General features: G+C 40.3%; 2 protein-coding genes across 4 annotated transcripts in view; both read left to right on the forward strand.

The window, feature by feature from the left end:
* The window catches only part of LOC110164386 (guanine nucleotide-binding protein subunit alpha-13), a 35,602-nt gene extending 24,775 nt beyond the window's left edge, over positions 1–10,827 (forward strand). For both annotated transcript variants that reach the window (XM_020929419.2, XM_055150011.1), the window contains exons 4-5: positions 86–286; positions 3,809–10,827. In XM_020929419.2, the coding sequence (XP_020785078.2) occupies positions 86–286; positions 3,809–4,180 (573 nt within the window). In that variant the 3' untranslated portion in view covers positions 4,181–10,827. The remainder of the gene's footprint in view (positions 1–85; positions 287–3,808) is intronic.
* A 978-nt stretch (positions 10,828–11,805) lies between these two features.
* The window catches only part of si:dkey-21c1.4 (uncharacterized), an 8,309-nt gene continuing 5,492 nt past the window's right edge, over positions 11,806–14,622 (forward strand). The window contains exon 1 of one of the 2 annotated variants that reach the window (XM_055150014.1): positions 11,806–12,121. The gene's annotated coding sequence lies outside the window, so the exon portion shown is untranslated. The remainder of the gene's footprint in view (positions 12,122–14,622) is intronic. The other variant, XM_055150015.1, reaches the window with a different exon arrangement.

Raw genomic sequence — 14,622 nt, forward strand, 5'->3', positions numbered from 1 at the left:
CTCAGATGTTTCTCCTCATGTTCGTTGTGGTTTTATCTTCTCTCTCTCAGATGTTTCTCCTCGTGTGTTTTCTCTCTCTGGTCAGAACTACCTTCCGAGTCAGCAGGACATCTTGTTGGCGCGTAAACCCACCCGAGGGATCCACGAGTACGACTTCGAGATCAAGAACGTGCCTTTCAAAATGGTGGACGTGGGGGGTCAGAGGTCGGAGCGGCGGCGCTGGTTCGAGTGTTTCGACTCCGTCACCTCCATCCTGTTCGTGGTGTCGTCCTCCGAGTACGACCAGGTCAGTTCACTCCACGCAGACGTCATTTAGTTTGTTCACACGTCACGTCTCTGTCCACGTCTGTAAACACACGACTTGATCCAGTCGAGACGTAACGGAGGAAACAGGCAGATGTTTGACATTTAAACTCTTCAGAAACTAGAGACAACAGGCCAGTGTCACTGCTGACAAACACGTTGCATGTTGGGAATTATTTTGGTCGGTGGCAAGAAACACTAATTCAACATGACGGACGGAGCGAGAAAACAAGTAAAGGGTATTGATCCTGGTTATTGATCCACTGTAACGGCAGACGACCCAAGAACATTTGACCAGAAACTGGTCATAAACATCGACGGACGAAAAATCACCCTTTTCAACCCCGACAGAACCTGGACCAAACCAAACTTCTGGTCAGAATCTCCAACTCCCTGGACAAATATTCACTTGGGCGACATCCACAATGACTTGGTGGAAACTCCTGGGCCATTCACAGCAGAAAAGATGAAAACCTCCAAGAGTCTGGATGTGTTGTTGAACTTGTTGAGTCCACGGTTTGTTAGGATCTTCTACGTTTGCTCTGCGGATGTTTGAAAGTCGTTTAATTCACCGTTAGTGGTTCTTTTCACTCAGAATACGAAAAAGACATTTTCCTTCTTCCATGTTTCTATTTGTGCATCTGATAATGCAGCAGGAATTTACCATCAGGGAGAAATACACGAGGTTACACACTGTGTTTGACGCTACCGTGTTTCTGCCTCCGACCAAAATATTTCCCAGCAGCAACGCGGGTTTTTAATAACAATGACGTCAGGCTCAAACTCGACTATTGAAATAAGTAAAGTATCAGAATGTAGGAAAGAGTTACACTCCAACAGGGTCAAGTTAAACCTGTGAGATTCTTTCAAGTTCAAGACAAAAAATGTAAAAACTCATGTCGGTAACGGAGGGAATGAAATATGCAGCACTTTTTGGTCAATAAATCCAAACAGTGATAAACTCTTGGTTCTCACTTCCATATCCTTAACAAACTGGTTTGAATATTTGCTTCATATAGTTTTCTACCATATGGTACAAGATTAGGTTGAAAAACCTCTGACTTTTTGACTCATGAGATTTTTTATTAAGAAAGTTCATGGTAACGGAGGGAAAAGTAACGGAGGGAAAATTGTACAAACAAGTAGAAGGTGCAGGATTTTACATCATTTGTCGCTTTTTTCTTCTGAAAACTTTAATATTACTTCAAAATGAAAGAAACTATTTCTATAAAATATGTCAGTCCTTCCAAGAACATTTTTATCATTTTAAATACCTTTTTTTTTTTAATCCTGTCCCTTCATCAACAGTTCAAAGATGGAATAACACAAGATATGATGAAATACAAACATTTATTTACAGGATTTTCAGGTCTGTGAAATTTGGGAAATAATTTTTGTTCCATGTTTCATTCATGGTCTGTTTAAAACAGATGGAACTTTACAACCAAAACTGGAACAGAAAAAAGGTCATATGTAGAGAACATATGTATCTGTTCAATACTGTTTTATATCAGAGGAATTAACTGGAAGTTTTGACCCACACACACACACACACACACACACACACACACACACACACACACACAACACACACACACACACACACACACACACACAAAACGCCGTCTTTTGTTGTTTTTTTTCACTGTTTTTGTTTGTTGTTTGTTCATTCTTTCTCATTCTTTTTTTTTTCGTTCATTATTGTGTTTGTTCTTTTGCTCATTCATTCTTTCGTTTTGTTCTTTCGTTCTGTTCTTTTGGTCATTTCATTCTTTTGTTTCATTTTTTCTTATGTTCTTTCGTTCTTTCTCTTCGTCCTGTTTTGCTCCTCGTTGTTTTTCCGCACGTGTCTGTTTCTGTTTTTGTTCTGAGTTTTTTTTTTCTTATCAGTTTTTCTGATAAACTCGAGTCCAGAAACGTGACGACGTTTACGAGACTCTAAAGTCCAACACGAGGAGACGACGCGTTTAGACGACGTCTTTATCCGACGCGTTTCTCCGTCCTCTGGTCTTTGACGCTGAGCAAACGTCTAAAAAAACAAAAAAATCAAAACTCGAGCCTCATGTTCCTCACGTCTGAAGAGCAGAACCTTTAGAACGTTTCCTGAAAGTGTTTAGAACAAAATGGATCAGAACAAGAATAAGACACAGGGACGAGAACAAACACACTGTCCACCTGTCCCCCTGCCCCTGTCCCCGCCCCCCCCCACCACCTGCCCCCCCCCTGCCCCCTGCCCCCCCACCACCCCCCCTGCCCCCCACCACCTGTCCCCCCTGCCCCCACCACCTGCCCCCTGCCCCCACCACCTGTCCCCTGCCCCCCCCTCCCCGCCCCCCCCCCACCACCTGTCCCCTGCCCCTCCCGCCCCCCCCCCCACCACCTGTCCCCGCCCCCTGCCCCCACCACCACCTGACAGAAGGACCAAAAGGAGAAAAAAAAGGAAAAAACTACAGTTTTCTTCATTATTTGTCTCCAAAACCAAAATGAAAAAACAGAAAATGATTAGATTTTTTCAGTTTTCGATTTTGTGTTTAAATGAAAAATGGAAAAAACTGAAAACTGACTAAACCAGGTCTGACTGAACCAGGTCTAAACCAGGACTAAACCAGGTCTAAACCAGGTCTAAACCAGGACTAAACCAGGACTTGAACCAGGACTGAACCAGGACTGAACCAGGACTACCAACCAGGACTAAACCAGGTCTAAACCAGGACTCTACTCAACCAGGAACCAGGTCTAAACCAGGTCTAAACCAGGGACTAAACCAGGACTAAACCAGGACTAAACCAGGACTAAACCAGGACTAAACCAGGACTAAACCAGGACTAAACCAGGACTAAACCAGGACTGAACCAGGACTGAACCAGGACTGAACCAGGACTGAACCAGGTCTAAACCAGGTCTAAACCAGGTCTAAACCAGGACTAAACCAGGACTAAACAAGGACTAAACCAGGTCTAAACCAGGTCTAAACCAGGTCTAAACCAGGACTAAACCAGGTCTGAAACCAGGACTGAACCAGGACTAAACCAGGTCTGAACCAGGACTGAACTAGGAGTGTGGGGATGACCCTGGAGATGCGCCCGTGCAGACTGTTGGGTTGGGTGATCGGGACAGAACCGAGACCGGAACAGAGACTGAAACTGAGCTCAGGACCAGGACTGAGACTGGAACTCAGACCAGCACTAAGACCGGGGCTGAGACCGTTTTAGTCTTGTTTTAGTCTTGTTTTAGTCCTGGTTTAGTCCTGGTTTAGTCCTGGTTTCGTACTGGTTTAGACCTGGTTCAGTCTATTTTCAGTTTTTGCCATTTTTGATTTAAACACAGAATCCAGAAATGAAAAAATGAATCATTATCTCTTTTTTTCCTTTTGGTTTTGGAGACGGATAAGGAAGAAAATATTAGTTTTTTTTCATTTTCTTATTTTTGGTTTTATTTTGAAAAACGCCTCTTCACTGCTGATAACCTTCTTCTCTCTCTTCTTCTCGTCCTCCTTCTTCGTCAGGTTTTGATGGAGGATCGTCAGACCAACCGCCTTCGAGAATCGCTGAACATTTTCGAGACGATCGTCAACAACCGCGTGTTCCTCAACGTCTCCATCATCCTGTTCCTCAACAAGACGGACCTGCTGGAGGAGAAGGTGAAGCTGGTGCCGCTGAAGGACTATTTCCCGGAGTACAGCGGGCCGGAGCACAGCCTGCAGGACGTGCAGAAGTTCATGGTGGAGTGTTTCCGAGCCAAACGCCGCGACGCCACCCAGAAACCGCTCTACCACCACTTCACCACCGCCATCAACACCGAGAACATACGCCTCGTGTTCCGGGACGTCAAGGACACCATTCTCCACGATAATCTCAAACAACTCATGCTGCAATGACCGGAGGGGCCGGCGGGGGCGGCGGGGGCGGCGGGGCGGCGCCCGGGCGGGGCAGGGGGCGGAGGGAAGGGGTCAGAGGTCACAGGTCACAGAGAGAGCGAGGGGGAGGGGCTTAGGCGCGTGTGGGCGTCGCCTTAAACGGAAACTGAGAAGGTTCAAAAAGAGAACGGACGGGTCTAAACCGGGTCTAAAACTGGTCTAGAACTGGTCTATAACTGGTCTAAAATGAAGGCTAAAGCCAGGTCTAAACACGGTCTCAAAACAGGTCTAAACCAGGTCTCGACCAAGTCTAACTTGGATCTAAAACCAGAGCTAAACCAGGTCTAAACCAGGTCCTAAACTGAGTCTAAACCGAATCTAAATCAGGTTCTAAACCAGGGCTTAAACCGGGTCCTGAACTAAGGTCTAAACCAGGTCTGGACCAGGTCTGACCCAGGCACTAAACCAGGTCTAAAACCAGGTCCAACCCAAGTCCAAAAGCAGATCTAAAACCAAGTTGATCTTAGTCCTAATCCAGGTCTAAAACCAGGTCTGGACCAAGTCTAAAACCTGATCTAAACCAGGTCTAAATCAGGTCTAAACTGGGTCCTAAACCAGGTTTGACTCAAGTCCTAGACCAGGTCTGAACCAGGACTTTCATATTTTCAGAACAAATTATTTAATTTTTTAATTTAAATACAATTTTTTACTTAAAACGTGAAGAAAAAATCCAAACGAGTAAAAGTCGAGTCTTTGTAAAGACCGAATTTATTTTTCACTGTGACAAAACTAAAAAAGAACAAAAAGAGACGTCCAAGAAACTAGACCAGGACCGGACCAGGACCGGACCAGGACCGGACCAGGACCGGACCAGGACCAGGACCGGACCAGGACCGGACCAGGACCGGACCAGGACCGGACCAGGACCGGAGCCTCTGTTGTTTCCTGTAGGTGAACGTTCGTTGGCTTTTCGTTCATATTTGGATGTTTTCGAGTGTAAAAGTGTAAAACTTCAGGTCGTAGTCGAGTCGTTCTCTGGACCTGCTCCTCTTCCTCCTCTTCCTCCTCTGACCTTCTGGAGTTTTGCGTTTCTACCGGAGCCTCTCGGGGACAAACAGGTCGTGTGTGAGACTCGAGTTCGACGCAGCAGAACTTCGCCCGCCGGGTTTTTGTAGATTTGACTTTTCGCTTCACGGGGCTAAAAACTCACAGCAGCAAAAAGTTTAACACGAACCAGGAGCCAGAGCGAAAAAAACACGAGCAGAACCAAATAAAGACGAGAAATTTAACAACAAAAACACAAATAACAGACTTTTATCGACAAGTTTGAACAATAAAAACACTGACCAAATAATCTGCAATGTTGACAAATTCTCTTTCAAATTTTCACAAAACACAATTTGAATGACGATGACAATATTTTTTTTGTTTCTACACTTTGTCAACTCAGGAACATGTTTAAACTATTTAAAAAAAAGTTTCTTTGACCAAATAATCTTCAGATTTGGCAAATTCTGCTTCAAATTTTGCACATTTTGAAATTTAAATTTCAGCAAGAATTTTTTTCCTACACTTTTTAGAGACTTGGGAGCAAAAATGTCTCATAATGAACCAAGTTTGAACATAAAACCAAATAAGCTTAAAATTTGACAAATTCTGCTTCAAATCTTCACATTCTGAGAAAACAATTTGAATTTCAATGAAGATTTAAAAAATGTCTTCACTTTTTAAAGACTTGAGAGCAAAAAAATATCTTAATGAACTAAATTTGAACTATTAAAACGTATTTTTTGACCAAATAATTCTCAAATTTGACAAATTCTGTTTAAATTTTTAACATTTTGAAACCACAATTTGAATTTCAACGAGGATTAAAAAAATTTCTAAACTTATTAAAAATTGTAGAAGTAAATAAATTGCCTTAAAGAGGGAAATTAAACATGAAAAACCTGACTGAGGAGATTTTCGACTCATCCACATGAAACTGGACACAGAACCGGACAGAACCGGACAGAACCGGACAGAACCGCTCTGGCTCCTGGTTTGAAAATGGACTAAAATAGCGTCAGTCTTAAAAAACGTTTATAACCACTAGTTTCAGTTTCTTTAAAGCTCAAATCCTGAAGCCGAGCGAGAGACGAGAGCCGAGCTTCATCCACATTTACACTTTAAACCTTCTAAAGTTCTAACGTCGTTTCCTCGTCTGTAGAACTTCAGAACTCGACCAGAACTTGACCTGAACTTGACCTGAACTCGACCTGAACTCGACCTGAACTCGACCTGAACTCGACCTGAACTCGACCTGAACTCGACCTGAGGCTCACAGGGTTCAGTTTCTGTCGCTCAGGTTTTAAATCGTGTTTTTAATCCAAAATTCACCAGAAAAAAATTTTTAAAAATCTAATCACCGACATAAGCTTTGGATTTAGGATCGAAAATTCAAGTTAATGTTTTTTTTTTTTTTTTTTTTTTTTTTTTGCTTTTAAATGTATTTTTATGCCGAAAATCACTAATAAACCAGAACCAGGACTAAACCAGGTCTTAACCCGGTCCCAACCAGATCCAGAATGTAAACCAGGACTAAACTTGGGACAGAATCCAGTCTAAAGTAAAACCAAGTAAAACAGACCAGGGGACGAGACCAGTTCTCAACCCAGAACCAGAATCAAGGACGAGAACTAAACCAGGTCTGAACTTGTCTAAAGACGACCAGGGACTAGACCGGGGGACCAAATTGGGGACTAAACCAGGACTAAACTTTGGACAAAATCCAGTCTAAACCAGTTTGAAAACCAAGAACTAAATAAGCTCTGAACTTGGACCTAAACCGGGACTGAACCGGGATTAAACCGGGACTGAACCGGGACTAAACCGGGGACAAAATCCAGTCTAAAGTAAATCAGACCGGGAACTACACCAGTTCTTCAACCCAGAACCAGAACCAAGAACTAAACCAGGTCTGAACTTGTCTAAAGTAGACCGGGGACTAGACCAGGACTAGATTAGGACTAAACCAGGACTAGACGAGGACTAAGCGAGGTCTTAACCTGCTCCCAACACAGAACCAGAACCAGAACCAGTGACTAAACGAGAACTAAACCAGGTCTGAACTTGTCTAAAGTAGACCGTGGGACTAGACCGGGATTAAATTAGGACTAAACAAGAATTAAACCAGGACTAAACCAGGACTAAACCAGGATCTTTTAGTTTCTTCGGCCCTGAGCGTCTCTCTCGTCCCTGTGATCCAGATGGTTTAAAATCGAGGAACCGTTCAGATTTTTCTGGTAGGTTCTGTGGACTCGGCTCTTTTCAGCTCTCGCTCTTTATTTGTGTTTTTCCCGTTAATATTAACTCCACTTTTTCTAATTATTTAACCACGTTTGTTTTGCAGAACCACTGTCAGCTGTGCCATGTTCAGTTTCTCTCAGGGTTGACTCCACTTTTCTCGTGATTCGTATTTTGGTGTTTTTCTTGTCGTTGGTTCTCGTAGTTTTCGGCACCGGCCCCTTCGCGTCTCAAACCGGCTGGTACTTTTTTTTTTTTTTTTTTGGCATTCACCCGAAAATTCGCCCCTTAAAAAAAAAAGATGAGTTTTGTTTGTTTTTTTCCTGATTTTTAGCGTCTTTTGAAAGGGACACTCCCAGTTCTCGCCTTAATAATGAATGTGTGTTTATAGATGTACAGATTGTAGATTGAAAATGACCAGTGTGTCCAGCGAAGGTTTGACTCAGAGTTTTGGTCACGTTGACGCCGGGCTTTACGGTAAACTCAATTTTTACTTTTTAACGAACAATTTTTGCTCACAACTTGATTTTTCTTGTTTTTAAATCGACAAAGCTAAAAAAATTCTCTGCACTTCTGGTATTTTTATTTAAAGTTGGAGGTATTTTGCGAAATCTCTTTATATTTTTTGGTATTTTTCTAACGTCGTTCCTGCCTGAAGAGTTTTTAGACTCGTCCGTGCTTGTTTGAATCATCTAGAGATCTCTCCCGGGACCGTACAGGCTCGGTTCACGTTTGGAAACACGAGGAGGACGAGGAGTTCAGTCGGAGTTTAATTTAACAAAACGATAAAACTGTGGATTCAGCCGAAGCGTTTGTCAGAACTGTGGATCTACAGAACAGAACAACTTTTATTTATTTTTATTACATTAGACAAATTATAAAACACAAATTAACAGGCGATTTATTAAAGGAAAAAAAAAAACAGTGAAGTCGTCACCCGAATGTTTCCAAACGTCGTCAGGTGAACAGAGCCTCAACAAACCCTCTGCAGTACGAGTCTGTACGAGGCTCCGCCCAGATCAGTTCACAACCCAGTTCAGAAACCAAGGACTAAACAAGAACTAAACCAGGTCTGAACTTGTCTAAAGTAGACTGGGGACTAGACCAGGACTAAACTAGGACTAAACCAGGACTAGACGGAGCCTCTTCAAACCCTCAAACACTCAGCAGTACGCGTCTGTACGAGGCTCCGCCCCCACGTTCCCACACGGCCGCTCTCCATAAAAACACAAAAACACGACACAAACCCGTCGTGTGCGATTGTAGATTTTATTTATTTATTTTGCAGCAAAACAAAACGAGCCCCAAAGAGTCTGAAGGAAAAACAAACGACACGATTCTGAAAAAGAAAATCAGCGTCTGAACAGAAAGTTTGAGTTAATTTCACTCACGACTCACGACTCACTGTCAATACAAGAGACAAAATATGAGTTAAAACAAACTTTAATGCAGAGTTCATTCTGAACATCTTTAAAACAAAACTCTTAAATTTATACTTTATTTTTTTAAGGCTTCTACAGCGTCAGACTTTTATTTTTTTTAATCATCTGTCAAATTGTTCCATAAACTCTCCCCAAACACAAATACAACCACTTTTTTCTTAGTTCTTAATTTTTTTAAAGAAGATGCCAGTTTTTTTGTTTTGTTTTGTTTGTGTGCTCTGAAGGGGGAGTGACTTAGCACAGAGAGCAAACACGGTGATGTAAATATGTGATGTTACGGTTAATATCCCAGAGAAGTGAAATACCTCCTCTTTAACGTGTCTCAAATCTCCTAAAGTTAAAATTCCGATCTTTTTTTTTTTTTTCGTTCAAGCAGCAAAAAAATTGCACATTTTTGTATAATTTTTACATTTTTGCCTTTTTTTGTTTTTTTTTTTATTTTATCTTGGAGGTTGTGAGTTAAATTGCCTTTCACACTTCGCCTTAAAGAAAACAAACCTGTGTCCAAATACTCGGATACAGGAGGATTTGAGCGATTCCCAAACGAGACGACGACGTGGGATCTCGTTAAAACGACTTTTTAAATATAATAATAATTTTAATATTTAGTGTTTTTTGTGTTTGTGCTTTACCGTAAAGCCCGGTGTGGACGTGCAGGTGAATCTTGTGCTGAGTCTTGAAACAAAAGTGTCTTCCACTGTATCGCGTTTGTCACAGACGATTTAAAAAACCACTCGTTTAGTCTGAACTCGGATCATGTTTGAGAATCAGACGAGTTTGGTCCGATTTAAAAACCGAGAAAAGTCTTTTCTGTGAATCATGAAGCGAAAGGACGGGGCTCGGCTTTGGGACTAAACCGGGACTAAACCGGGACTAAACCAGGACTAGACTAGGCTCTAAAATAAACCAGGGACTACACCAGTTCTCAGCCGAGACCAAACCAGAACCAGGGACTAAACAAGGACCAAACTGGGATTAAACCAGGTCTTAACCCAGTCAGGGACTTGACAAGGACTGAACCAGGACTAGACTAGACTCTAAAATAAACCAGGTTCTAGACTAGTTCTCAACCCAGTCCAGACCAGAACCAGGGACTAAACAAGGACCAAAGTGGGCCAAGGACGAGACCGGACCCCCGAGACCGGACCCGAGACTGGACCCAAGACCGGACTCGAAACCAGACTCGATGGTATCTAGACCAGGACTAGACTAGATCATGACTGGACTCCATAATAAACCAGGGACTAGACTAGTTCTCAGCCCAGTCCAAACCAGGGACTGAACAAGGACCAAATTGGGCCAAGGACAAGACCAGACCCAAGACCAGACCCAAGACCAGACCCAAGACCAGACCCAAGACCAGACCCAAGACCAGACCCAAGACCAGACCCAATTTGTATCAAGACCAGGACTAGACTAGATCAGACTGTATCTAGACCGGGACTAAAGCCGGACTAAACCAGGACTAGACTAGTTCCGCCCCAGTTCTAAACCCTCTTAAGTCTTAAACATAAAACCGAACCAGACTCTCACCCAGGGCCTAAACCTGGACCAAAACCGGGACCAAACCAGGTCTACACCGTGAAACTTTCCGTCTTTAAAACCCACGTGGACTTTGTGGACTTTTCCTGGTTTGACTCGGACCAAACTCGGGCCGGTTCTGTGAGGCCAGGACTGTTCCTTCCTCTTGTACATACTGTAGCTGCGGCGCTGTAAATACCAGGGTCTCTTATGTAAATGGTTGTAGAAATGGCATATTGTTTCTGTCTTTTTGTTTTGTTTTTCTTGAATCATTTTGTTTTGTTTTTTTCCCCCAATGAAAATAATCATCGCTGTAGATTTATTTTTATGTAATTTTTGTTTTCAACACTTATTTTGAAATTCATTCCTGTGTCAAACTCATGCCACTGTAACCTATCAATAAATACACTTTTCTAATGAGCCCGGCCTCCCACAGACACTTTTTTTATTTAATTTAATTTAATTTTATACTAATTTCTGTGGATTTAATGAGAAATTATTTAAATCTTCTCGGATCTTTGTCCATGTTCTTGTAGCTTCTTCGTTTTCATGATTTTAAATGTCACAATTAGAACAGAACGATCCACATGCACACTATAAGTCTTAATTAAAATATTGTATAAGAATAAAACACACATGATGGTTAAATTTTTGTGTGTTAAATATTCTGTCCATGGATTTCTGAATGAAAATTTAAGTCCTAAGATGTTGTCTATACCAAAAAGCTGATAAATATACTATAATTTACTATAACAGGTTTACACTGTAACAAACTACATTGAAATAAGCGTCAGCAGTGCAAATATTAGATAAAAATTTTAGACAAAATACAATTTAAGTCCAGTTTTGTCATTTTTAGGCTCCCACCAGTTGAAATTATCCAGTTAATTTTCATCCCTGAACTACCAATTTTGACATTTCACTATAATGAGAATTTAATTTCACAAATAATCACGTTGTTTTTACTTTTTAAGCTTATTTACATAACACAAAAGCTGAATAAATCCTCTGAATTGTTACCAGATATCCTTTATTCAGACGAGACTCCCAAAGTCCGATTTAAAAAAAAACATAAATAAAAAATAAACCGCATTTAATTATATATTATGTTTTATCAAACGCTAAACAATAATAACTTATTCTTGACCAATTTCGTAACTAGTCCATCACATTCTTACATTTTATTCTCTCTATTTATGAGTTCAGTTTGATCAAATTAACAAAACCGGTTCATGTTTGAAATCTCTCCGTAATAAATCGTCTCTGGTCTCCGTCTCTATGGCAACAGCGCCTTCTGCACATGCGCATTTCGCTCAAGGCGGCGGGACAGACCGGTACAATCCCCAAATAAAACTCTTTAAATCCTCGAATTTTCCATGCGAAAAACATATTTAAATCCGTTACAGCTTGTGGTAGTTTTATAAAATAACATTCAATCTCACATATTCTTTATAATTTTCTCTAAACGGGCGGAATAGTTGATTTTTTATTTTTTTATTTTTATTTTTTGTGTGGTATTTTGGTTCAGGCGGTGCCGGGGCAGCCTGTGGGGGCTTTCCTCTCGCCGCGGACATGAAAACAACACAAACACGTTCGAACTTTTATCTCACATTTCAGACTTTTTTTCTTTAAATTCTCCGTTTCTTTCACTTTTCTGCTTCAAACAAGTGGAACGAAGAACGAGCTGTGCCGGAATCAAACAAAATGAGCTCCGGTGAGTGGAAGGTCATTTAATAATATAATAATAATAATAATAATAACAGTGTTGGGAGTGTTACTTTTAAAATGTAATCCCCTACAGATTACAGATTACATACACCAAAATGTAGTTTGTAACGTAATCCATTAAATTACTTAAAGTGAGTAATGTAATCTGAATACTTTGGATTACTTGATATTGTCCTGCTTTATAAAACTACATGAATGTATCAACCACATCCTGAAAATTCTTGTTTGTTTTCTTCAAATTGTCTGTTGAGTCCAAGTCTCCATGAACAGACTTTTGTTTTACTGAAGAGAAACAAAGACGAGGATCTGAACATGAGAAGTTTTATCTGATAAAATAAAATAAAAAGCCCAGACTTTACTTAAACATATTAAAAATATTATTGATAGAAAAATGCTTTATATATGAGACACTGCGGCTTTAAATTATGTCCAACGACTGTTAGTGTCATAATGTTTAGTCCTGGTTTCAGTCCTGGTTTAGTCCTGGGTTTAGTCCTGGTTTTAGTCCTGGGTTTAGTCCTGGTTTTAGTCCCGGTTTTAGTGGTTTTAGTCCGGTTTTAGTCCGGTTTTAGTCCTGGTCCTGGGTTTAGTCCTGGTTTTTAGTCCGGTTTTAGTCCCGGTTTTAGTGTTTTCCTGGTTTTAGACCTGGTTTAGTCCTGGTTTTAGTCCTGGTTTTAGTCCCGGTTTTAGTCCTGGTTTTAGTCCTGGTTTAGTCCTTGTTTTACTTCTGGTTTAGTCCTGGTTTTAGTCCCCGTTTTTGTCCTGGTTTTAGTCCTGGTTTAGTCCTGGTTTAGTCCTGGTTTTAGTCTGGTTTTAGATCTGGTTTAGTCCTGGTTTTAGTCCCGGTTTTAGTCCCGGTTTAGTCCTGGTTTTAGTCCTGGTTTAGTCCTGGTTTTAGTCCTGGTTTATTCCTGGTTTAGTCCTGGTTTAGTCCTGGTTCAGTCCTGGTTTTAGTCCTGGTTTAGTCCTGGTTTAGTCCTGGTTTTAGTCCTGGTTTTAGTCCTGGTTTAGTCCTGGTTTTAGTCCTGGTTTTAGTCCTGGTTTAGTTCTGGTTTAGTTCTGGTTTAGCCCAAAATGTAAAAACAGTTAAATCCCTCTGTGTAATCCATTTATTTCAACAAAGTAACTGTAATCCAATTACCACTCACTGAAACAGTAACTGTAACTGAATACAGTTACTCATCATTTGTACTCTGATTACATAACTCCTGTACTTGTAATCTGTTACTCCCGACACTGTGTAATAATCCAGTTTGTGATAAAAATGGTTGGAGCTTCACATCAGGACTCAGACTCTTCTTCACTTTACTTCATGTTTTAGTTTTAACACTTCTACACGAGGATGGTCCATTAACGGGAAAAAAAATAAAAATAAATAAAGTTTCAGATCATCTCGATTAGAACTCTGCATTAGGTTTTAGCATAAAAAAAAAAAAAAGATTTAGGAAGAAAAAGGAGATGTTTCAGAGGAGCTCGAGCTGCATGAAGTTTACTGGAAATTGACTCATTTTTCAAGTGACTGTTTATAGATTTTATGAACTTTTGACGTCATTTTTATGCAAGTTTCAGTTTGTGTTTGCGGAATAAAATGTCAAATTATTGGAACCCGTCTTATTTATTTGGTTCTGTGTTCTAGTTTAGGTCGAAGGGACATTTTCAAGAGTCTGGAACAAACTCTAAATATTTAATAATTTGCATAAAATTTGGACCCAGATGTTTTAGTCAGAAATGGAACCAAATGCAGAATCTAATCTAGAAAAACTAAAAATAATTGACCTCCCTCTTATAAATATTACCTTTAGTTGTTCTATTTTCTTGATTAATTAGTTTAATTGAGCAGCAGACGTGGGTAGTACTCGGATACTTTTAATTCAGTAACTTTTTAAACAAACTGTACTTTTGTCATTTTTATTTCTGTTATAATTTCACTTCTGTTCCATTAAACATAAAACTAGAATATAAATCTCTTCTTGCCCAAAATAAATCCAGAAATAAACTTTTCAGAGTACTTTTCCAGCAGAATACTTTTACTTTTACTCCTGCTTGAGTAACATTTTACTGCAGTAACAGTACTCCTACACGAGTACTACAGAGTAACAGTACAGAGTAACTCTTAATGACTTGAGTAAATGAGTAAAAGTTTAGTTTCCTCTTCCTGCCGTGAGTCTGCAGTACTTTTACCAAATACTTTTACTCTTACTTCAGTCATTTCTTGTACTTCTACTTTGTACTTTAACTTGAGTCATATTATTTTGAAGTAACGTTACTTTTACTTGATTTTTGAATACTCCTCCTCTGCCAATACTACTACTACTACTACTACTACTACTACTGCTACTACTACTACTACTACTACTACTACTACTACTCTACTACTACTGCTACTACTGCTACTACTACTACTACTACTACTACTACTACTACTACTACTACTACTACTACTACTACTACTACTACTACTACTACTACTGCTACTACTACTACTAC

This window comes from Boleophthalmus pectinirostris, unplaced genomic scaffold, assembly GCF_026225935.1.
Source record: "Boleophthalmus pectinirostris isolate CB_2022bp ecotype Guang Dong unplaced genomic scaffold, ASM2622593v1 HiC_scaffold_14, whole genome shotgun sequence".
Lineage (NCBI taxonomy): Eukaryota > Metazoa > Chordata > Actinopteri > Gobiiformes > Gobiidae > Boleophthalmus > Boleophthalmus pectinirostris.